The sequence below is a fragment of the Rousettus aegyptiacus genome, unplaced genomic scaffold (genome assembly GCF_014176215.1).
Source record: "Rousettus aegyptiacus isolate mRouAeg1 unplaced genomic scaffold, mRouAeg1.p scaffold_m13_p_13, whole genome shotgun sequence".
NCBI lineage: Eukaryota > Metazoa > Chordata > Mammalia > Chiroptera > Pteropodidae > Rousettus > Rousettus aegyptiacus.
In genome coordinates this window covers 29,311,282-29,338,069 of record NW_023416288.1, presented here as the reverse complement: position 1 = coordinate 29,338,069, position 26,788 = coordinate 29,311,282, and the positions used below count along the sequence as shown (strand labels likewise).

Sequence of the window (26,788 nt, the reverse complement as noted above, 5' to 3'; positions counted from 1 at the left end):
TAACTACAAATCTTTGGTGTAGTCTGAGGTCTTCCTCTTCAGCTGTGTTAATATCTGTAACAAAAATAGCTCTACGCAGTTTATAGTATGGCAACGATAATGTGAAAGTAGACCATTTCCTTTCTCAACTTTAATTTCTTGTAATAAAAATCTTATTTAGAAATAAAAAAGTACATTACATCTACTAAACATCATAAATAGTTGGTTTACCCTACTGTGCCAGTCTTTAAGAGCAAGAGAAAAGGGATCAAATTGTATCTTCTTAGGGATATACTACTGACAAATGCTAGATTTTTATCCATTTGTGCTCAATTCTAAAAGTCTTCAAGGTATATTGCATAATATCTTTATTGTTAATTCTACATCTAAAAATATGAAATCTAGTTTTGTGATTCTTTCTGAAAGGAAGGAATTGAATAGGAATATGAGGATAAAATACTGTATTGCAGAATATCTGAACACTCAGTTAACAGGTATCACCTAATGACATCTGAACCATTTGTAAAATTTGACATTTAAATTAGGAAGTCAAATATTTTGGGTTGCCTATAACTGCAGTTCACTAGGATGCATAATATTTTGGAATATGCTAATATAGTCTTTAAAACCAGTTAACTTCAGCCCTTAAAAAAGGACTTTCTAAAAAGACAGTTTGCTTCAGAATCAATGCTATTTATCACAGCCTCTGAGGGAAAGAAATTTCACAAAGAAAGTTTGTCTCTCACTAGAATCTGGGAGGTTAAAGGAAGTAGGGAGATTTGCCAAGAAAACAATAAGGGACATATGGGAATACCATCTTGTTTCTTTGAGTGAGCTCAAGGGAGCCAGGAAAACAGGAGCCCAGCATTAGCAGTTTAACTAAATGGTGGACCCCAAAGCATATGCACAGCTGCCAGCCCTTCTCCCCGAAGAATCCAGAAGGAAGGAGCTTGATGACAGCACTGGAAAACAGTTCTTAGGAAGCCTGGCATCTGTGGCCCATAATGCCTAAAGCCCTGAGCCTGGCAAAGATGTGGCTATAGATGGGAATAAATACATTCATGAAAAACCAGTATGCTGGTGGAAAGGAGACAGGACATTTGATGGTGCTTATATTACACATAATTTGAGTTGAGCCCTGTATGAAAATAATAACAATGGATCCATTATGAAGACGTTTCTGTTGTGTGTGAGTGGAGGGGGGGAATCATCAGGATGTGGGTCTTGGTAAGGCAATAATAACCCACTGAAAGCAATTTGTTTAGTTTATCAATCAGTGGTTTCAGCTGACAAAAGGGCCAACAATTTAATTCCCTGAACTTTTTAAAACATGACTGGTTTTTGGACCACACTGACCAGAAAAGGCAGGTATTTTTCATCATGTAAAAAGAGCCTCGGTATGAAAAATTTCTGAAAAAATAATTAAGTAGGGTGAAAGAGTTTTGCTTTTAATTTTTTTGAACCAGAATTTTTAAGATCGATAATCATAACCTTCTGTGAAGATAATAGCACAGTTGTATGACATTATAATAAGAGTAATTAAAAGAGTATCATATGATAGTAAGATAATAGTAATGACCAAGACCTGAGCATAGGTAATAATGGGGGAAAAAGATTGTATCAATAAATGCGCTCTGGTAAGATCACTGTTGTCATCACACTCACATCTTACTACAGCAGAGTTGCATTCAATCAATGGTAGTTCTAATTTTCTTGGTATCTTTTGGTACATACATATATTTACTCCAGTAGATATGTGAAAGTAGAAAAAAATTAATGTATATTTTATAACTAGCAATGTATATTTATAACTAGCATCAAAGTGTCTGGGTTTTTAGGTAGATGATTTTTAACTTTGCCCATATTATTCATACTCTAACTGTAAGATTTCTTCTTCCATTAAATTCTAATTTCTCCATGGCTACAAACTGTAATAAGAATAGCAACCAACTATTAATTAAATTGGTCAATTTGGTCAAAAGGAGGCAACTAAATAAAAATTTCCACCAAAGAAATTAAATTATGTACCATTATGTACATAACAACATCATGTAGAAAGGACATTCAATTGACAAAACTTTTCACTCTAAAAGTTTGCATGTGCGTGTGTCCATGTGTGTGTTTTTTTTTTTTTTGTATAAAATTTACTGTCATATAAAATTACAAAGGTGTAAAATACTTATATTCTCCAAGTGTGTATGATACGTGCAATTTGGACACTGGTATCAAAAAGCAAAACAATGTCTTTTGCAGAGATTGAAACAAAAAGGAAAGGAAACATCTGCATTATACATAAACCAGCAGGTATCAAATTTAATGCTATGAAAGATAAAAAAACAAACATAAATTAGCTTGGAGATTATTGGTATGATATAGTATTTATTCTATACTTTAAAAATCAAGTCGAAAATATAGCAGAAAACATTGTAAGTAAATGCTAAACTTGAAACTGAAACTTATTTCAGGAAACATTCTTTCCCATCTAAGTTATTTCTAAAATATCATCAGGACTTTGACTAAGAGTGTAAAGTAGGTGTCAGAGACCAAGAAAAGCTCAGCAAGATTTAGAGGGAAGAGCGATGTACATAGTTACATTCTGACAGCAGATGCAGCAATTTTTAGTCAGTATGAGCTAACCCACATACAAGTAATGAAATCTGGACAGTCCAAAGCCAAGAACCAGATGAAAAGGCTGGAAATAGGCAGATCCAATTACCATGGAGCAGGCAGTTAAAACTACAAACTAGAAATTGAAATATTAGCCATCAGAAAAACAGATGGGCAGAATAAAAACCTAGAGGAAGCAGACTGTGCAGTGGGATCATCACAGGCAGGCCAAGCAGTCAATGGGTCTTGGTTCCTGAGCAAAGAATCTGAATAATGCATAGACTCACCTTTTACTTAACCTGAGTTTTAAAGTATTTTCATATTTGTCATTTTTCAGAGGTGTAAAATAGTTCATAAGCAGACCAATTTAAAAGTTTCCTGAAAGAAGTTGGAGCACTTGGTATAACAAGAGGTGAAAAGGTAAAGAACAAGGTTGTTTCTCATGAGAATAAACATATAGCCAAAGTTTCTCTCTTTCTCTAAGTTTGGAAAGGTAATCGCACTGCATGTGCAGACAGCATGTACATAAGTAACATACTTGTCTTTTCCTTCTTTTAATTTGAATAATCAAATAGCAAAATAAGTCAATGTGCCCCCACTCAAATCAATGGCATTTGTTCCTTATGAATATGAGATAAAATTTGAAATAGGAGAGAACTTTGACATATTCTCGAAAATATGTTTTTGAGATCTACACTTGATTTAGAAGAAAAAAGCAGGTACAAAACTTCAGTCCTGCAATAATAACAATAAAATATGGAATAAATGATAAAAAAATGTTTTTTTTTTTTTTTTTTAAATCAGTGAAGAGCTTTGGACATAAAGAAATATGTTAAAGAATTAAACCCCAGAAAAATAAACCCTTTCTGGTCTCTACTTGTTTTTAAATACAATGCCTAGCATATAATCAACTATTACAAGACATGCCAAGAAGCAAAACAATGAGAGTCATAATCAAGTAAAAATTCAGGAAATAGAAACATATTGACAAGTGACTCGGATATTAGAATTACCAGATAAAGATTTTAAATAATTATGATAGACATCTTAAAGAATCTTTAAGGAAAGATGGTGAAGAGAAGTCCAATGGAGAAGAAAAGGGTAATTTAAAAAGAGATCTGGACGATGTAAGAAGAACTAAACAGGAATCTTAAAAGTAAATAGCACACTGTGTGAAATAAAAAATTATGTAAATGGGATTAATGGCAACTTGGAAACAACAGAAGACAAAAACAATGAACTTTAAAATAGGTCAAGAGGAATTATACAAGCAGAAGTAGAGAAGAGAAAAGACTGAAGGATATGAATAGACCCTCAGTGTCCACTGGAACAGTGTGAAATGATCGAACAAACATATAATTGGACTCTAAGAAACAAAGAATATAGAGAACAAGGTAGAATAAAGTATTTAAAGAAATCTTAGCTAGACGTTCTCCAAATTTTAGGAAAAACAGCAAGCTACTGATGAAATAAGCTCGGTGAACTCCAAGCAGGATGAAAACAGAGAAACCATACTAATCACGAAACTACTCAAAAAAGCAAAGATAAATAAAAAGTCTTAAAGACAGAGAGAAAAGATTCACTAAATCATTAAATAAAGAGCTCAATGATAAGAATGACAGCTGATTTCTCATCATCGACACAATTAAAAAAAAACATAACACTGGAAAGATATCTTTAAAGTTTTAAATAATGTTCAATACAGAATTCTACATCAAATGATAATATCATTCAAAGATTAAAGGAACAGAAAAAGATTCTTATAAACAAAAGACGACTTTGCTGCCAATAGAACTGCAATACAAAGAATGTTGACGGAAATTCTTCCAACTGAAAGGAAATGATACCAGATGGAAGCCTGGATCTACCTCCACATGAATACAGAGCACTAGAGCATTAAATATGTGGCCAAATATAAAAGACATTTTATAAATTATCTTTATATCATATATGTCTACATATCTCTCTCTCTCTCATACACACACACACACACACAAACTGTGAACTTGTTTCAAAACTTTCAACTATTATAGTAAATATAATTATAATTCATTGTAGAGCTCTGTAATATGTATAGAAGTAAAATGTATGGTACAATTAATACAGACTAGAGGAGGAGGTAAAGACACTGTTATTGTCTCAATAAATAAAAAATGATTCAAGTCATACAAAGCATATTTTATGACTAATTACAGAAAGATATCTGGAAAGGAATCCTCAAAAAGACACTAAGTAACACATTTCTAAAACATAATGCAATGAAACATAACATGCCAAATTTGTAGGATGCAGCCAAAGTAGTATTTAGAAAAAAATTAAGAGTTAATAATGCTGTTTCAAATACCAGAAATTTGCTTAGAAAGTGGATTCTAGGTGCTCTTACCATAAAAAAAGGTAACTGAGGAAATTAATATATTCATTAGCATGACTGTAACTATTTCACCATGTATATGTATTTCAAATCATGTGGTATATCTCATATAATTTCTATTAAAAATAATAATAAATTTATAGCCCTGAATGCCTATTTGAAAGAAAAAGAAAAGTCTGAAGTCTATGACCTCAGCTTCCACTCTAAAAAACATTATACAAAGTGAAAAAAAAAGAAAAAAGTCTTCACACTGTATACTGCCGTATACACCGTATACATAAAGTTATGTAACAGGAAAAATTAGGTGACTGAAAAAAAATCAGATCAGTGTTTATCTGAACTGGAGAACAACTACCAAGAACTTCCTGAGATGATTTAAATATTTTATAACTTGTGGTGGTAGCTAGATATAGACATTTGTCAAAAGACATACCCTTGAAAACCTGTACATTCTATTCCATGTGCTTTATATCTTGATTAAAGAATAAATTACTTTATCTAAAATGGAAATAACTGAAGTGATTACTAAACAGCTTACAGACATTAAGAGTTAGAATATTAAAGTAATCTTCTTTGAATTTTGAGTAACTTTGGTGGGCAGAAGTCCCCCAAAGGATATACATGTTCTAATCCCCAGAATCTGTGATGTTAACTTAAATGGCAAAAGAGCCTTTGCAGATATGATTAAGATCAAAGATTCTGAGACAGAAAGGGTACTCAGCTTTATATAGGTGGTCTTATTCAAATCATACACATGCTAAAAAGGTGTGGTCAAAGAGAGATGCAATAACAGAAAATGGTCAGAAAAAATGAAATCTTGAGAAGGGTTCTCTGTCCTCTTGCTGGCTCTGAGATGCAGGGGCTATGTTCAAAGAATAGAGACAGGCCTCTAAGAGCTCAGAGCAGCCCCCTAGCTGACAGACAACCAGGAAATAGAGACCTCAGTCCTCCAACCAAATGGAAATGAATTCTGCCAATATCTGATTCAGCAAGGTAACTGTACAGGTCTCACTGGGCTAAACTCGAGATGTCAGCAGGGCTGCAGTGAGACATGTGTAGTTTGGGCCCTCCAGTGAACTCCCTAATGTCCCACCCCGGTAGTAGTCTAGAGTGATCCTACGAATTTCTGTAACTCAACATACATCAGGCTGAGAGGACTGAAAAGCAACTCCTCCCATTTGCAGGCATAAATGATTTCTTTGGACACCTTCTCAACCTCTTACACATTTGGCTTAGGTCGCGGAAAAGCAGAGGAACAAAGAATCATCATCAAAATTCACAAAGACCTTTTAAAGAATCTTTCATCAAGCACATAACTATTAACTAGTCTTTTGTTTTATAAACTGGATTAGGGAAGATAATCACAGGCTTATTTGACTATCTTTTAATGGATTTCTTCAAGTAGTGTCTATAGTACATTAACATCCATTGTCTTCAGTCTGAGACCTTGATTAGAAGTGGAATCAACACAAATATTCTATTCTATACTATATTTGTTGTACAATTTTAGTACAAACAACAGTATAACATTTTAAGAAAGGCAAAATTGATGGCAAAATATGGAATGGTATTGCTATATAATGTGTATGTATGTGTGTGTGAGTGTGAGTGTGTGAGTGTGTGTACATCCCATTATCTGGCTGTTGACTCTCTCTGATATCAATTCCTATTAGCCCTTCTGCAGATAACTCAGATCCAGACACATAAGCCTTTGTGCTGTTCCTTAAACCTATCAAGACTTATTTATTCTACTCTATAAGAAACGTTACATATTTGCTTTTTCTCTCATATGGAATATTTTTTCTCGCATTTCTACATGATTCTTCCCTTATTTCATTCAACTCAAATCTCTCCCTATCTGTAAGGTCTTCCTGGCTACCTAAGTTAACAGAGCTAGCCCTATCCTTAAGTTTCCCAATAAGTCTCTCTCACGCTTTAATTTTTTTTCTCACACTTTAATTTTTATCCACAGCATATATTTTACCTGAATTTGCATCATACACATATTTGTTTATCTATTTATCCTTCTCCATGAGGGCAGCTAATTTCCCTGTCTTAGTATTTTCAGTATTTATAGTAGTTCCTGGTACATAGTAAGTACTTATTATGTAATTATTATTTTATAAATTAATAATTTATAATGGAAATCAGCAAGGTCAATTTTCAGTCTACTGTGGGTGACTTATTACAAAGTATTATCACAGGGTACATTAAATTTTGATTTCATTAATATATATTTTAAACAATTTTGAATCAGTGAAATCCACTATTAGACACATGGTAAGCAAAATATAGAACACAAAAACCAAAAAGACATTAAAAGCAATCAGAGAGAAAAAAAACACAAGGAGTGATAATTACATTGGGAACTGATATTTTCCTTATCAAAACTGGAAGCCAGAAAAGGATGGAGTATATTCAAAGTGCTGAGAGAAACTGTCACCTTTGAAACTGTGTACTTAACAGGACTGTCTTTCAAGAATGAGGACAAAAAAATATCATAGAAAAACAAAAATTGAGAAACCATCACTAAAGAAACTTTTAGAAAATGTACTGGAAGAAAAGAAACAATCCCACAATGGAGGTTTCAAATGCAAAGATAAATGGTGAATAAAAAAAAAAAAGGCAAGTATATGGGTGAGTATAAAAAAAAAGTGATGTTTTAAAACAGTATAAAAATGTACTAGTGATCTTTTTTTTTAAAAAAAAAAAAAAAGATAGAACTAAAATACCGAGCTATAATAGCATGTTAAGTTAGGATAGGGTAACTTCCTTTAAAACATTTTAAAATTCTTGTTTTGTTAGTGAGGAGAATAAAGACAATGATTAAGTTTAAGATTAACTAAATAGATTAAATTTTAAAAAGTGATTACTAAAATAATAGAAATAAGGTATTTTTTTAAAAAACTAGAGGTGACATAGAATGAGAAAAAAATTCAACTGAAAGCAAAGGAAGTGGTGAGTGAAGGAAAAGAGACGCACAAATAGTATGACAAATAGTAAAAAAGATGTGATGATAGAAATATATTTGTATATACTACTAATCATAATAAACAGAAATGATTTGAACTCCCTAGTTAAAACAGTCAAATTAAAGAACAACATCAGTCATGAGCTATTTATAAGAGATAGACCAAATATATAATGAGAAAGTTTGCAAGTAAAGAAATGGTGAACAAAGTAGGCAAATACCAGGAGAAAAAAATAGCTAGTAATACTACACAAAAAGCTTTACTTACGAGTTATTAAATATTAATAAAAGGTTTAAGATAGATATGACAAATTTATCTATATCTGAGAACAGATATTCATTATTAGGGGGCAGTTTATACTCACAAGATTGGCAAACATTTAAAAATCTAAAAATGGTAAATATAGGCAAGAATGCAGAGCACTAGAAATTTTTATGTGCTGCTGGTGGGGTTTGAAATTGGCACAATGACTTTGGTATTTTTTTTCCTCTATGTGTCGTCTTTTTTGTGGTTGTCCCTCTATTCTTCCACTACGCCTTCTTTTAAATAGGTATTCTCTAGAGCAGGGGTCCCCAATGTTTTTGGCACCAGGGACTGGTGCTCCTATGAGAATCTAATTCTTGATGATCTGAAATGGAGCGGAGGCAGTGATGCTAGCGCTGGGGAGCAGCTGCAAATATAGATGAAGCTTCACTCACTTGCCTGATGCTCACCTCCTGCTGTGCAGTCCAGTTCCTAAAAGGCCATGGACCATACAATTCCGAGGCCCAAGGGGTTGGGGACTCCTGCTTAGGGTGCCATTTTAATTTCCTTTACTATTTATTTTTAGATATTTTCTAACTGGTTGTTAAGTGGATTATAATTGACATCTTAACTTTTAACAATCTAGTTCAGAAATGAACCAAATTTCAATAGTATCCAAAAACTTTGTTTTGCTGTTCTAAAGCTCCATTCCTAATGATCTCCTTTGTGCTGTTCTTGTCTCAAAACTTACATCTTTATGAACTATGTGCCATCAACACAGATTTATGGCTATTGTTTTATACAGTTGTCTTTTAATCTGAGAGGAGAAAAAGTTGCAAACAAAAAATACAATTATTATATTTTATATTTACCTATGCAGTTACTTTTGCTGGTACTCTTTATTTTTTTCATGTGGATTCATGTGTTTCCTTGCATATCTCAAAATTTTATATTGAAAACTGGACATTTTAAACAAAGCAACATGGCAATTTTGGAAACCAGATTTTCACCTCTTCCCAGAGTTTGTTGTCGTTTTGTTTATTGGCTTTTCTGAACTAATTCTATAAACTCTGTAATCTATGATGAGTGTGGCACAGAAGTCTTTGTTTGGCTAATTTAGTGATCAGTTAATGACTGGACAGAGCTTCTTAAATGACTGGAATCAATCGTTCCTAGCCTTTTTCAGGGAGCCCTGTGGGTATGTATTGGACATGCTTTCAATATTCAGCCAGGCAGCTGACAACTCCACCTGGGCCTTCACATCCTGTTGAAGTAGAGCCTCAAAGTCAGTTTGAGATAAGAGGTTAGGGCCTTCACCTGTCTTTGCTGAGTGGGAACATAACCCAATCATACATGTGGTCTTCTAGATTCCTAGAAATCTGATAAAACATTTCAGAGCTCTTATGCACATCTCATTCTCCAGTTTTTCCTTTGAAGTTTTTGATTAGTCTATTGTTTTTTCCACTGTTATTCACTACTTTAGGCAGCTATGAAATTAATCCATGGCCTTTAATCCTTTTCAACACATGCTTCTTGGCAAAAGGCTTTTCACATTTGATGAACCCCAAGTCAGGTCAAATAAAGATAGCCTCGCATATGCAGTCTTATACAGAAGCACCAGAAGGGCCAAATAATGATAATTCTCTGTGCATTCAGAGAATGAGGTTTTGAAGAAGTTTCGACCCAATTGCGCCCCCTCTGGAGACTGCTAAGTTATTGGTTTTCAGTGAGTATGCAGGCTGTTATTTGTTAAGGCTACTATGGAACTGGAAAGAGTAAGATGAGAACAGGGTGAGTTAAAACATCACAAAGCTCACTGATTTTACCCAGATTTGGCCAGTTTTGTTTTTAATACACATTTCTTGAATTGTACAAGTTTTTGGTTAATTTTCAGAGTTAAAAAATTAATCGTGACACATTTTTATCACTTTTGTCATTGATTTTGTAAAAAAATAATTTTCAGAGGTTTAAACTGCCATTTTTTGCTGATGTCATTGTGGCAAAATGACTGGAATTCTACTTTGCATTACTTACTGAAATTTACTGTTTCTAGCCTACGAGCTTGCCAGTTTATTCATAGTTACACCATAGTGAAATGGTAAGCATATTTGAGAGCGTTCACAACAGCACTGTTCAAAAGAGTAAAATTTGAAAACTAAAATATCCAACAGAAGGATAAATAAATTATGATGTACAAGGGAACACTTTATAGCAATAAAAATGCACGAATCACAGCTATATAAATTCCTATAGATAGATCTTCATAACATGATTTTAAGTGAGGGCAAAGATATTTGAGGAATAATACATTCAATAAGATTCAATTCTTATAAAATTTTAAAACATATGGTTAAAATTATTAAAGAAAGGTAAAGAAATAAGTTTTAAAATACTAGAGATTAATGATTGTTCCTGGGTCAAAAAGAGAGGAATGAGACACAGACTGAAAGAATTTCAATTAGTATTAGCAAAGTACTATTTCTTAAGTTAGATGAAGGGCTCAAAGGTGTTTATTTTATTATTGTGCTTCATAAGATATTAATGTAACTTCTTATCTTTTTGTATGTATTAAATGTTTATAATAATAAAAAAGAATTTGAAAAAGGTTGCTATCACCTTTTTTTCTTATATATTTGTGCTAACTCTACAAAACATTATTTCTAGAGCAGTTGAAAGAGAACAGGGGATTGCTATAGGCTTGAACAGTTAGTAAACTGTGTGTAGGATCTTAGAAAGTTACTTGATGTCTCCAAGATTGTATTCTATTGGTGGTACTTAACCTCAAAGGACAGTGTGAGGATAATGGCAAATTACATGCATTCTGCCAGCCTATAGGAGGTTCTCAATGAAAAACAGGTATTATTGACATGACATCGCAATACCCACTCAAATATTAAAAAATTCACCCATGTTCAGATAATCAGGAGCTTTTTTTGACAACTAAATTTCCAGACAGCTAAAGTAATTTTCACTTTTTCTTCAGAGCATTATATAGCATTACCAAAAATTGTACCAAAATGAATCCCTATAGTAAAACTATATAAGTGTTGAACCATTTTTCCCCAACTTTATAGAGGTATAACTGACAAATAAAAATTGTTTTTAAGCCTACAGCATGATATTTTGCACCATCTTTGATCCAAGTATTGAACCATTTGTAACTTGAAAAAAATGTTCATCTTTTAGAAACATTTCCATTTCCAGATGTACTTTTAAAAATGTACTACAGAATAACAAAACCACTTTAAGATAACTATTCTTCCAATTACAGTTTCTAATATATCAAAAATTTCACCATTTCAAAACATTTGTGCTCCTTAGTACCAGAATCTGATAAATAGTTAATTTGGGCATTTGTAAATTTGAGAAATTTCCACCTGTGTGGATTTTTTTTTAAAGCTTGTTAAAAATCCAGAAAACTTAAAAGCCCCCATAATTTCTAATGAACTCCAATGAGCATGTCCATTCTGCACCAAGAACATACCAATTTACTGATGTAGGTTACTACACACGATTTGCTTAAGCATCAACACGAGACCTACTCCTCATGCCTGGTTCATTCTAGTTCCTTCAGTCCATCAGCACCCCCCAGCTGAAGAAAGGTCAAAAGTTAGGGAAGTGGTCATGATCAAGTTCAACATCAAGTAAAAATTCTGAGTAATCAAATTTGTCTTTGGCATTGTCCTTTTTTTATGCACATTTCTTATCTCCTAGGTCCCTATCCTCTCTGAGTTCAATGTCTCTGGCCGTCTGTCATGTCTCAGTTCAGCATTCCACCCAAGCCCATCTTATGTGCAATAAAGCTCTTAATTCTCTTTTTCCAAGCAAAATGAGTAGAGTCTCACAAAATGCAGTATTATGATGTGCGGATATTGTTTTATTAAGCTATTGATTTACCTTGAGAATGGGGTAGAACATGTGAGACTGGACGTTGATGCAGAAAACTAAAGTTTTCCCTTTTTACATCTCTTATCAGGATAACTTACCAATGTCCTCAAATAAACTTCCCTATTTTCTTCATAGATCTGAATGAAGTGACTTCACAGCCATAAGTGTTAATGCTCCTGGCCAGCAGGTCATATTGTCGTCTGGAACAGGTAGACACTGAGTAGCATTTTTGGTTAGCTAGAGGTCTGTAAACATGGCCACATGGCTCTGGACCTCAATTCTTCACTGTGGCCACAAATCATTTGTAACTGTTACCTTTCCCAAACAGCATTCCCATAGGTCTCTCCAAATTATTAGCAACTGATGGGTTCAGTCTCTTGGCCTGTCAGCACCACTGCCTTTGTTATGATCCTGCCTGTCTTGAGCTTTTATTTTGGGCTTAGCAATCAGAAAGATAAATCAGCTGCAAAATCTGGAATACTCACCAAAATAAGTTGAAATTAGTTTTGAATATCTACTACTTGGTATGCCATAATGTGTATAATTGAGAATCAGATCCACTTTTCATTTGAAAATAGCTCAGAATGTCAGCACCATACTTGACCTTCAACATTATAAATTTCACCCTGCTGATCCTGCAGAACAAGAAACTGGGGCCCAGTGAAGTGAAGTAATTTGCCATAAATGACACAGCATTTAATTTGTGGAGCCTGGACTAAGATTTCTCGATTCTTAGGCAGGCTCTTTCTCTATTCTCTTTTCTTTTTTAACCAACCATACCTGATGATTTCTCAACCAAAGGGAGAAAAAGCGTTTGTATGAATTCTTGATCTTAACATAAATAGCCAATGTTGGTACAGCTGGAGGTCAGCACGTCCATAGTTTAGGTTGTTGCCACTTTGTTTGTAATTGGCTGTTTTAAACGACTACCTTCCAAGAACGGAATTAGGTTTTTGTTCAACACTCTCCATATCTACTTTTGCCAATTCTGCGTTCTATGGGGCTAATGAGGATGATTTGGGGTGTTATATGTGAGCATTCTACTTGAGAAGGTTCCTGAATTATCGATTAAACTTCCAAAAAGTCAAAATAATTAGAAACTGTGAGTGTGAACATAATCACTTTGTTATAAAGTGGGTTGATACCAGGACAATGTTTTAAAAACTATAATATTGCATCTCAGCTGTTGTCCATCGTTTGAATTCTTCCAAAAATAAGACCCTCAAATATCAGTCTTTTATTTATTTTTTTAATTGAAGAAATGATTTAAAATTTTTCAAAAAAATTCAAATGTGATTCTTTTAAAAAGTCAATCTATTCCAGTGCTACAAGTGACATATTCCAACAGAAACAATTATTGCTAAAATGCTACTAGGAAGCAGCCAAAACCTCTACATAAGGCTGAGTCCTTTTCTCCTCAATAGCTCATTACCAAAGATAAAGACTAAGTAGTTAACACCACACTAATGGCCCCATAAATCCCGAGATGAGCAATAATTTCCTGAAATTGATCATGTCGACCTTACATAAGGTGTATGTATGTATGTGTGTGTGTGTATGTGTGTATATGTATATATATAATATATTTCAATATAGTCCACCCTTTCAAAATTATATTTCCGTAGATTCCAACTTCTTAAAGAGATAGAGCAGACTTCTGCAACAGACAGTACATTATAAAGTATACATTCCTAACCTTCGTTTTTTAATGACAAGTAGCATTGAATAAAATTCATTAGACTTAAGAAAAATGATGCTAATTAGACTTTATTTTAGATGAACAAAACTCACAGTATGTTGTTGATCGCAATATATTTCCCTTAAGTCCCACAATTGCTAAGAATATCAAATCAATAACCACCTAGATTTCATTATGAAGTGTGTAAACTAGAGCATTAAAAAGCCACATTAACGTTAACAAAGTTTACTGGGCAACTGCATTCAAGATGCACATGGCATACCTTTAAATGGCACTGTTAAAATACCAAATAAAATGTCATTGTCTGTCAGGTCTCTGGCTTTTATAAATTGTTTAGACTGGGAAACGCTGCGTTTGGACATTGTTCTTTTCATATGATGTAGAAAAGAAGAGATCGTAAAAAGAAAAGAACAATAAAGCGTAGCTCATTTTTGAAGTTCTTTCGTGGAAAAACATATTCTGGATCATTACCCTTCTAATCAACAATTTCCTTCTTCCTCCCAATCCTTCCCGTCTGGTATTTACCTTTCTCCCCCAGCCCCCCTTCTCTCTGGGTGGTATTCTGAGCTTATACATAGTACTCAGTAATCATATTTTTTTAAATCGCTTCAAAAGAGAATCCCAGGAGGGCATGACAGATATGTATATGTTGGGTATTTTTAACCTGGACCATAGCTTTACTCACCATTTCTTTGCTCTTAAAAACACACCAGTGTGCCCTGACCGCAGAGTTCCCCCAAGGGGAGGCAGGCCCTGCAAGCAGGATCAGCTGCTACCTACCTACAGACCAGTTATTATCACACTTTTGTGGCCATTTCCCTGCCCTCTTCCCTCGGCCCCTTTCCTTTTATTACCACACCACACTCCCCACAATTCCCAAACAACAACATCTCTGTTTCAGCTTCTTCTCTGGATTTCCCACACTTAATGCAACCCAGACCTCACCTTCAGCTCTCCTGAGGCCACTTTGGAAGCCAGCTCGATGACACAGCCAACAGCCATGCGTGCAGCACCGGACGAGTGCAGCTCATTCCAAATGGTGTCACTGTCCACCTGAGCAAACAGTCAGCAGAGCCCACAGAAAGAGAGAGGGAGAAAGAGAAGGAGAAGAAACAGATGAAAGAGGGAAAGGGGGGAGGGGAGGCGAGGGGAAAAGAGAGAGAAAGCAAATTCGTGAGGAAGGGCTGGCAGGGTAACAGCCTATGTACAATAACATTAGTCTTCCGTCTTGGCCAGCTGAAAAGGCCTTCTGGACACAGCTTTGCTTATATTTTTTCTCTACGCTGACTTCTCCAATGGAAACACATTCCTGCCATGCCTCACTGCCATTCCCTGTTTAGATTTCTCATTACAAACAGCATTACATAGGCTAGATCTGGCGTAGTTACAGGCCTGCTAGAAGCCAGGCCCCCGTAGTAGATAGAGTAAATGCTAAGAGCACTTAGTTATATATAAAAATTGGATTTGTAAGTGCTAGAGGTGGAAAATTCAAATACCTTTCTGGCTACAGGTTTACAAAGAGCCAAAGACAATTATTAGGCAGGTAGCAGCAGCAGTCAGTGAGTAGGAAGTAGCAAAGCCAGTTTAGGTTCTCTGATTTAATGGAAAGAGTGTGTGGTCCTCACACTTAAAACATTCATGACATTCGATTGCAATGAACGATTTGATTTTCAAAGTAGAAGGTTAAAATTTCTAACATTTCATACAATAGTCTTAGTGCAAATTGGTATTATTAAAATTAGAGAGGCCATCAAAATACATGGCTGCTTCTACACTACAGAACAAAGCATGAACCAATACTTTGGATTTACCTTTATAAAATGCTGTGTACTCTTTGTCACACATGTAATAAGGGAACATATATAACAAGAATAAGAAAAGTGTAATAGTAGTGGTTTATGATTATCATATATGTTACATACTTTTAGGTATAAAATATTTCATAATATATAAAATAACCTATCAAATGACAGAAGTCTTTAATTTTGGGACACATAAATTACTTCGAGCACTATGAGATATAATAAAATTTTTGTGACTTCTTAAATAGATCAAAGAAGGGAAATTCTAAACAAAATAAAGATTTGTTTTAAAAGAAGAATTAAAGAGGCCTAATGACACGAAACAAGTACAATAAATAACAATAACGTATTCACAATGCACTAAGTCGTTTCCTAAGCACCGTCACATGCCTTTTCTCATAGGAAACTTACCGACTTAAATTCTGTCGAGAACAATGAAAAATTGAACATGAGAACTATGAATAAATACATAAATAGAAAAATTAAGATCTCAATAACAGCCTAGTGGAATTAAACTCTCTGAGTGAAAGTGTGGTTTCACCACTGAAACCTGAATGACAGTGGGCAGTTAATGAATAGTGTCTCTGCGCCTTGGTTCCCTTACCTGTGAAATGGCAACTTTAATTTAGAGTACCATCAGCATATGACTTTGGTGAATATTAAATAGGTAAGTGATAAGCAGATGTTAGCTACTACTATTTCAGCTACTGTTTTGTAATGCCTAGCACAGAGCAGAGACCTACTAAGTGTTTACTGAATGAGCACACTGTGGCTTAGAAAGGCTATGCGGCTGGTCCAAGGAATCAATCTCACACAGACCTCTGACTCTCACAGACCGTGTCTTTGTACCACACTCCTGAAATATCCTTTGCTTCCTAAGCACATACAGTCATGTCATAGTCAACACCATCATCGTCAGCACTGTCAGGTAGAAAGTGAGGGAATCAGCAAGTCGACATTGGAACATAATCGTCTGCCCTCTAAATTGAAAGTCTTATTTTTTTTTTACTGAACCATTATAAGTAGTTATTTGAGTTCACGTGAATATATCCTTGAGGAAGGAGGTTGCTTACGTTGAGAAAAACCAACATTTACATTGCATTACATAGTTTCTAACCAATTTTCAACCATTACAGAGTTACAGGTTTCATCAAAATTCCTCATTAATCAGATTTAAAATTATTGGAAGGCAAGCAAACATAAAACAAATCAATAAATCCTAAAAGACTTAATGGGTAACTCAAAAGCACATATAATCCCCAACCCCTTTTTACTTGATATTAAAAAAAAAGGCAGTAGAAAAGTTCCTTCTGAAAAGTTATACACACTATACTTGATTAGAAAAGTACTACAATAGCTGAGAACAATGTCTGTTTAACCATGGCAATATGGGGCTTTAGGCAGCCACAAATACCTTTGTCTGACATTCACCTTCCTGTCCATGTCTTTGTATCTTCCTGTAGAGATAATATTCTGTGTCTGAGCCACCAATTTTGGTGCATAAACTTCTACTACTCAATATATATATATATATATACGTTTAATTCAGCTAATATTTGTTGGGTATCTAATGTAATGGGCGCTGAGTCACAGTATGTAGATAACATTTCTCTAAAGATATGGTTATTGACTGAATAAGTGTTGGGCACACGGACATTCCATGGATGCTTGAGATTTTGAATACATCCAAAGTTTAGACTTATCCCTAAAGAGGTTCTCTTTAGGAATCTATGAGATTTATCATCCATTTATTTACTTATTTAAACATAAAAAGCATTTATGTAAATATCACTTCAATCTATGTTTTACATACATTTAGTTTATAAATAAATGGTAATAATGGTCAAGTTTTGTGGATACAATCTATTCATAAATGGGTAATTGTATTTAATTCTGAAGCTATAAACAGGTCATAGATCGAGCTACCATAACAAAATGCCATAGAACGGGTGGCTTAAACAATAGAAATTTTTCACAGTTCTGGAGGCTAGGAAGTCCAAGATCTGGTTGCCAGCCAGTTAGGTCTCCAAAATTCTGGTTTAATTGTCTTCCTGGCTCGTATTTGACTGCATCCTCTCTATGTACTCACATGGCCTTTCCTTGCTGAATGCATGTAAAGAGAGACACATCTGTCTCTCTTCCTGTTACTAGGCCACAATTCTATCAAATTAGAACCCTACTCTTATGACCTTATTTAACCTTAATTATCTTATAAAAGCTCTATCAAATTCAATCACATCTGGGGTTAGGGCTTTAACATATGAATTTTAAGGGGACACAATTCAGGTCACAGCAAGGTTATATTCAAAAATCTTGTTTATAAATCAATTTATAAGCATATTTTCCAAAGACATTGTATTCCAAATGGTGTTTCAGGGCCATTAGCTACCAAAATTAACTACCAAAAGGTACTCATATGTATTTGCCATATTACAATTTAATAACAGCTCCAACAGTTTAAAAAGGTGCGGGGCAATACATGGTTTATGAATTCTCCCTAGGATAATACTTGTCACTATGGGAGACTCTCAAATCTATTCTCTGCCATTTTCAATGACAAAAGTATTTCTCCTCCACTTAGGTCTCTCTTACTGGTTGGAGAGACTGCCAAAAACCCATCTCTGTATTAGTGAAAGAATCAAGAAGGAACCCTTGATACAAGAGCTCTGATTTCAACTGCTGCAAGACCTCCTGACAGTAGGAATCAACTCTAGGTAAGAGAGGATGGTTGATTCCATCAATTGATTGTGGTTCCTGCCATGAAAGGGGATGATGAGGGGCTGGAAAGGAAGGAAAAAGAGCAAGAAGGATTCTATTCAGATGAAGATATGTAAACGAAATTAAGGAGCTGAGATGGCAACACAATAATAGTGGAAGTAGAGACCAGAAGGGCTAAGAACTGTACGAAGACAGGTGCTCTGATGTTTGGAAGTTAAAAGAAGATTAAGAGAGTGGCACAGAGTTGGCTCTGGACATGGAAAATAATGTAAATTGTAATAGATTAGGCCAGGGAAGAAAGGGGGAAGAAATGGCAGTGGAGCAGAAAGCAAATCTGCTGACTACACTAGCTGGTTACTAAGGCCTTGCTAAAGTTGTTAAGACATGCAAGGCAAATTCTTAAAACCAGAACTACTATAGTTTGAAAAAAAGTCAATGTGCTTTTATATTTTTTCCTTCTCTGCACATTTACTTCTCCTTTGTTTGTCTCCTGATTCATCTTCTGCCTGATATGAGAGAGAGACAGAGAGAGACTATGCTGTGTAAACATGCACTCACACATGTACAGTACATTAGGGAGCACTGATACATGAGATGAAAGGAAGATTAGGACTGATATAAAAGAAATGTAAAGAAACTGACATTTGAAATAGGGTTTTGCTTCAGATTTTGTGGTGAAACAGGATTTTTTTTTTTTCCTCTAAAGTCCTTTACATATCAAGAATTAAGGCTGGTAGTCTCTGATTATGGTCCTATGTTACTGACAGCATCAAGACAATGCTTTCCTTGCTTTTCCTAATAATAGTTCAGAGACAAGACTCTTTCTACATATGGCAATCAGGCACAGGGCATGCTGACCTAGGCTACAGATAGAATATGATGAGAGTTCTAAAAAGCCAAAAGTCATCTCTCTGGTCCTGAGAGAATGAAGAAAGACAAACGATTGAGGTACAATAGAAGCAAGGGAAGCAGAGAATGATAAATGAGTAAATCCCAGAAAGAGGAAAATGTGTTGGGTAAACTGACAAAATAAGCAAGTCTTTGCTCTTAATTTACACTTGGGACTTTTGCAGTCCATGTCTACACTATCGTGTAAACACCACATAAAAAGTCTATGGGGGCGTGTGAAAAGTAAATGGAAGGTCAGACGGAAGCATTCCTAAGATACTCTCGTATCCTGCGTGGTACCAATGGAAGTCTCAACTTCCATATTACCCAAGGATGTGCTATGAGAGAGCCTCTGATGGAATTGGGGTCAAATGGCGTCTATAGGAGAAGCTCAGGGGGACCCCAGTGCCAAGGAGAGCCAAGGAGAGGTTGCTGGAGCCTGGAACCTTACCAAGGGCCACCTTGCAGTGAAATTAGAAACTAGGAAAAAATCAGCTGCTGACCTCAGCTTGAAATGCTGAAGATCAGGAACAATCAGGAGGACCAGGAAGGTTGTCATGGAAACCTGAACATCCAGAGGACAGCATGAGTACCCAAGGATCCAATCAGAACTCTATCCCTCCTTCAAATACTCAAGTGCCATCTTGGGAGAGGAAGGGGAGAGACTGAGTAATTACTTAAACAGATCGCATTCAATAATAAGTTGATTTTAAACACAGAATTTTAAAACGGAAAGGAGGCTATTCAAATTTGAAGAGACCTGATATATTATTATTCATTGTAGAAAAGATAACTGTAATGAGGAGAAAAAAAAGAAAGAGCATATTTATGGCACATATGTATGAGCATGGGTAATTTTATGTCCTAGTTTTAAGGTCAGAAACTTACTTTGCTGGATTACAGGAAAAAAATTCCAGCCAGGATTCTGGGCAGAAGGACCCAAGAGTATGCTGCATACGTCGCTAGTGATGTATAATCATATTTTGAAATTAACGTGGCAATATGCAGCTACGGAACCCCTCAGAATTCATCTGGAATGTTTACCAAGCTTTGCTTATATGTTATTCTAAAAAACTATGCTTTCAACTTTCAAACATTTTTGACAATGTAACTAATGTATAAAACATGAAGGCAGCTTTAGTAGTCCGCTGAGTAACTGTTCACAGAAGCCTTGTTTTGTTGCCAGAATTAAAATCTATTAATCTGGAAATAATCCCCCAAAAGCTTAATATACTTTATAAATATGTAGGCGGGTCTAGTCCTAACATGTATCCAAAACTGGGGATCAGAAATGTTAGGTGAGGCTATCCCACAAAAAGTCTTTCTGTGTGAGGAACCAAGCAAATGTGGTGAGATGGGGTGGAAATGTGCTTTAGAATTAAGAATTATACAAGCTTGGCCCATAAGGAAGATTTAGTCACCAGAGGAGGAAGTGAAATTCTGATGACAGTACAGTCTGGCACTGAGATCTTCCTAGTCCATACTCCCAAAGACACATGTCTATTTAGTAGGGTATAAAGGGATAAAGAGATAAAGAAGTCTGCAATTAAAACTGAAATAGGCAAAATGTTTTAAAATATGTAAAAAAATGAGATTGAAGTAGAACACTTTGATATCAATTTTAAAAATTACAGAGGGAAAGAGGCATTTTTTCCACTTCGTTACATCCCTCAGAGAATTCAGAGCGACTGGCAATGTGAAAACCCCAGAATAATAAGCAGATTCAGCAGGACTCATCGATTCAAACAAACAAACAAAAAACCCAGCAAAGAAAAGAACAGGAGAAGTGGAGGGGAAAAGTCCTACAATTCGGAAGCATAAAGTATTCATATGAGTCATTATCTGAGGCTCCTGAAATAATTAGGAAGATGTTCGCTCTACAGAGACAAGGAGGAAGTATAATAGGTGAAGAATAAAAACCAAAAAAGCACTAGTTACACATATTTGTAAAAACTTTGCCACCAGATAATACTATGCACATCCAAAAGAAGAATGTCATGTTGCAATCTCACTTACTATTAGTGGAAGAGAATAAAGGATAAAGACTGCTTAAATCAAACATGACTTATGGAACATGAATGGGAGAAATGTGATCTCATTCACTCAAAGTCATGGCAGAATGAAATTCAGGAAAGAGAGAAAGTAATAGAAAACCAATATGAATACTTCGGGTTTTCAGTTTTATTGTGATATATTCCCTTACTCTCTAAAGTTTGGGTCTTTATTATTTACAAATAATAATGACAATAATTTCAGTTATCATTGCATAACTACACTTACTAAGATGCAGCCACTGTGCAAAGCTCTTCGCCTGTATTAACTTAGACAGTGCTGAAAGCCACTGAGATAGATGCTACTGTTGAGCAGTTTTGTATATGAAATCCAGAGAGATTATTCAGCTAGTCATTAGTGGAATTAGAATGAGCACACAGGAATAAAGGGTGCGAGTTTTTAACCCATATTGATTTTTACTCTAATATAATCAAAATGTAAAAACTAAACAAAATGATTAAAAAAGATTCTAATCATATTTGCAGAATCAAAGATTTCTATTGCAATAAATCAGATAAGACCAATATGAATGTTTTATCTTTAAAGGTATTGAACTTCTACCATGTAAAATTTTCTAAAATATTCAAAGAATTCAAATGCCATAAATTGTATCTGAACTAGTTGGGCTTTTCCCAAGCGTTGAAATTTGTTTACCATTTGTTTGCAATGCGAGGCAGGGGTGTGCCCCGGGGGCTACCTGGCAATTTCTGGAGACATTTTTGGTAGTCACATGTGTTTCTGGATTCTGCTGGGTAGAAGCCAGGAATGCTGCTAAACATCCTACAGTTCAACAGGACAGTATAACAAAAAATTATCTGGCTTAAAATAATAATACCAAGGTTGAGAAATCCTGCCCTAGAAACACTAAGAACTATATAAATAACAATGGGGCCTTTTTCATATTGGCTGCTAGAAATTTCAAAACCAGATTTGTGTTCCTTCTTCTGTAAACGTAGTAACTACAACAGCACAAACTTAATATAATAAATTCACTTCTGGCTCCTTATATTCTCACTTTTGAATAATTATTATATCTATTTTATAAACACACACGTAAGTGTACATAGTTCATATTTTTTAATTTGGAAAGCTGCTTCAAACCCTTTATGGAAAATGGCAAAGCTAAAAAGAAAATAATAAGGAATGAGAAGAAAAAGAGAAAGCAGAGAGAGCCCAGAGAGTATGAAGAGAGTAGAGAGGGAACAGTCTTTTAAAAAAATCTACAGTCCCTTTCTTTGATGTATTAAACATTAAAAAGGTAACATTTTCATTGTTACCTTTTTAAAGTTGTGCTCTCTCTTGCTTTTCATTTGGAATACAACCAAGAATAATTTTAACATTGTTCTTTTCCTGAATTTTCCAAATAACTTTGTCAACTGAATAGAATCAACACTAATATAAACTTATTTTTAAGAATTATTCTGTCCTTTTCAGTTTCTTAACTTTCATAAATGTTAGTGACAAAGCCAGGAAAAACCTTTCACAACTTTCTTTTTTTTGCTCCAATGTCAACTTATCTTTCTTTAATATATCAAAGAAAGGGACTGTAGATTTTTTTAAATGACTTTAAAAAGGAAATAATTACATAATATCAATGGCAAAATAAAAGATCAAGGACATCACATGATTATTGGAGTCTATACCAAAAAGAATAAAAAGAAAGAAATGGACAATTTCTACTCATTGAAAGCCAAGTCCTTGAGAGACAGCTGTCCATAGCATGTTGGGTTTGTCCCTGCACACATGGAAGCCTGGGAGCATGAGGGTAGCCTCCTGCCTTTGGGCAGCCATGATTTATTTTCTTGAGTGTAGATAAGTAAGCTTCCAAATGTTCACTCCTTTTGAAACAGATTCTGAGCATCTGAGAGCTGGGTATAATATTTCATGAATCGTTGCTTTCACAGTTTATTTATTCCACTGTGAATTAGGAGGATGAATTTAAATGACTAAAATTTCATGATCTGGATTTGCCAAGAAATGAAGATGTTTCCTGAGTGTCCCATCCCACACTCTACCTCTTATTCAGAGGCCTCTGTGCTTCTGGTAACCTTTCAGGTAAGCACCTAATGGTCGTCCATTTACTTCTTATCTTTATTTTTTATCTTTTTTTTATTGTTCACTCTGAGAATGATCACAAAGAAATGAACAACAAAATAAAAGTGTGACACATAGTACACAATATGAGTACCATGTAAGTTAATTGTCCAGAGATAGATCTGTCACTGGCATGTAATTTATGGTCTAAAAAACAGAAAAATATCACCAATTTTCTCCCTAAATATTTCCTCAGTGATATAAACAAAGATATAAATAATTTACTTGGTGTTAAAGGCACTGATGACCAATGTAGACAAAAAGAGTCCATGAGCCTGGAGGGACTGGCATGTAGACATGGTACAGGTTAGGGCTAAAGCTGTAGCCATCTGTTTAAACATCTCCAGAGCGCAAACTGGTACTGTAGGTGCAATGAAATGTAAAAAAAAAAAAAAAATGAGATGGAGCCCTATGTTGCAATTTTTCAATCTTAAATATTGAGAATTCACTTAAAAAAAAATCTTCAGCCAAGCTAAAAAGAAACTTGGTTCTTGAATATGGCTCTTGGGCTGCCAGTTCATAACTTTTGCTGTCCAGAATGACTTATTGTTACACCAAATTTAAAAATTCCAAAGCAAGAAAGGGGTGAGGCACGTCCAGAGAAACTTGCTGAGCTGATTCCTTGTGTGCAATGATAAACAGCCTAACTCAATGAGATTTCTTAGGGTGGGCCACTTGTAGTGTAAAATTACACAAGATAAGAGTAGAGCAAGGATGCTCAAGTTAACATTTCAAGCAAATGTTAAAAATATTCACTGCACCTTAGAGAATTTTATTCAACTATTAAAATTTGTTATTTGAGAAAATATAAGGAGCAAAAAATTATAATTCATCAATGATGTTAAATTCATTTGAAGCATATTAATTGCAGTAACATCTACATGCATTTGAAAAGGTAGCCTCATGTTTTTGACACATAATATTTATTCAGTCCATGGACAATGTTGGGTATGTGTATAAATTCATGGGCACTTTTAATTAACAACTTCACAACCCTCTAGCAGTTTGTGAACACATGTGAAGAACAATTGGTCTGAATTTGATCTATTGTTAGGCAATAGAAGGCTGCAAAGAAGGATTCACTCCACCTAATAATAAGAAAAATGCTGAATAAATATCACTGGAAGGGAGGAGCATTTAAGAGCTGAGGTCACAAAGCATCAAGTAACCTGAAATATCTAACCCTTTCATTGGATTCTTGAAAGGAGAAATGAGAGAGAAAATGAGGCAGAAGAGATATTGAAGAGATGATGACTGAGAATTTCTCAAAAATAATAAAGCAAGAAAGTCCCAAAATTCCAAGCATAACTAGATAACAACAATGAAAAACACCAAAAAATCAATTATACGAACAAGTGAAAAAACCATATCTAGACACATCATAGTCAAAGTGCAAAAAGTACAACAAAAAATCTTGAAGGCAGCCAGAGCGGACACACATTACATAAAACTGAACAAAGATAAGAAGATAGCTGATTTCTTAGAAGAAATGATTTAAACTAGAAGATAGTGGAATGATATCTTTAAAGTTTTCAAAGAAAAACAGAGTCAACCCAGAATTCTATATTAGGAAGAATATCTTTAAAAAATAACTTTAAGATATAAAATAAAGGTCTTTCAGAAAAATAACAGCTATGCTATTGCATTGCCATCAGGCCTGAGTTACAAAAAATTGTAAAGGAGGTAATTTAGGAAAAACAGTAGAATACCAGATGGAAACTCGGATTAATACAAAGAAATGAAGAGTGCTAAAAATGATAATAATGAAGAGACATAAAACAGAGATTTTTTTCTTATTTTCGTTCCCTTATAAAAGATAATTGACTCTCCAATGTAAAAATAATAAAAAATTTGTTGTGGAGTTTATGACACATGTAAAAGACAACAAAAGGACAGAGAAGACCACAAATAAACCACTGTAAGATTTTTATATAATACATGAAGTAATGTAATATTACTTGAAGGCGGACAATGGTACTAAAAAGTGTAAATACCAGAGAAACTACTACAATAACAAAGAGGTACAACTAATAAGTCAATAGTGGAAATAAAATAATTTTTAAAAATATTCAATCTAAAGGAAGGCAGAAGAAGATAAAAAGAAAAAATCAACCAAACAAATAAAAAACCCAGGTGGCACAAATACAAAACTAATAACATGATAGATTTAAATTCAATCATATCAAGAGCCACTAGCCTAGAATACTACTATTCAGAGTGTGGTCTGGGGAACGATGGTGGTCCCCAGCATTCCCAGTCCACGACAAGATAAACACAGGGGAGCATCTAGAAGCTTTTATTGTAATCTGTTTAGAATAATTTCATATCTGTTGAATCTAATTACAAAGTATCGCTTAGTGCTAGATAGGAAATAAAACCTAAGCAAACAAAATCTCTGCTTTACCACAAGATAATTTTCAGAAGCGTTAATTTCATAAAGAAAGTGCTTTCTAAATTCTATTTGAGTAAAAGAAGAAAAAGGAGAAGGTGAAGAGGCAAAATTAGCATGTGTGTTAAGAGTTTTATTAATAAATTAGTCCTATCAAGATAAGTTGTACCAAGGACAATGACTACCAATAATTTGTATTACACCAATAGTTTGTACCTAGAGGTTTCCATAACCCCAGGATTTGGAGAAATTGTTGGGATTTGTAATGAGCTTCGTAACAGAAATCTCAAGGAACTGATTTTTGAACAAAGTTTCCTTCTACATTTTTCCAGTCCTTTGGGTGGTGGCTTTGGCAGGGGTATCAACAACGCTTAGTGCTGTTAATACCTTATTTATTTTTGTTGACTTCAGAGTCAGGGACTTTGAAAACTACCACTTGCACTAACAAGCTGTTCAAACTTGGGCAAGTTCATTAACTACTCCAAGCCTTAAGGAAAACTGAGATAATACTACCTTCCTAATAGGATTATTGTTAGCATTAAATTAGTCAATGAATGTAAAGTACTTAACATAGTACAACAAAATGGTGAAAGTAATAAGCTCTCAGTAAATGCTAACCAGAAAAAAAATCCAAAGTTTTGGTTCTAACATTACTTTCTATTCCACAGCACATCAAAAACAAAATCATATGTGATAATGCTGGAAGTCAGAAACTATCTCCAATCAGAAAGCTACATTTTTTTTTTTTTTAGCTACATATGGATCTAGTTCAACTAGAGTTTCCTGAATGAATGTGGGCCTTTTCCAAGCACATCCAGCATAGCTCAATCATTGGCACCCGAAACAAAGCTAATGCTCTGAAAAGCTGCACATGATAGAAATTAAGCTACCTGTACTGGAAGTAGATGTGAAAGTATTTAAAAGGGAAATAAAATAACTTAAAAGAAAAGGAATTTAGGCACAGTCTCCTTTGTATAATCTAAACACAGCTTGTTGATTCCTTTTCAGAAATATTCCCAGAGTTAGATGTCATACTACTGTGTTCATTAACAGAACAGGTTTCATATGCACTCTGCAAGGCTCATA

General features: G+C 34.6%; 1 protein-coding gene across 17 annotated transcripts in view; it reads right to left on the bottom strand.

Annotated features, from left to right (window-relative positions):
- HDAC9 (histone deacetylase 9) overlaps positions 1–26,788 on the bottom strand; it is an 824,368-nt gene that overhangs the window by 183,853 nt on the left and 613,727 nt on the right. For all 17 annotated transcript variants that reach the window (XM_016139429.2, XM_036231088.1, XM_016139430.2 and 14 more), the window contains one exon: positions 14,705–14,812. In XM_016139429.2, coding sequence (XP_015994915.2) covers positions 14,705–14,812 — 108 coding nt within the window. The remainder of the gene's footprint in view (positions 1–14,704; positions 14,813–26,788) is intronic.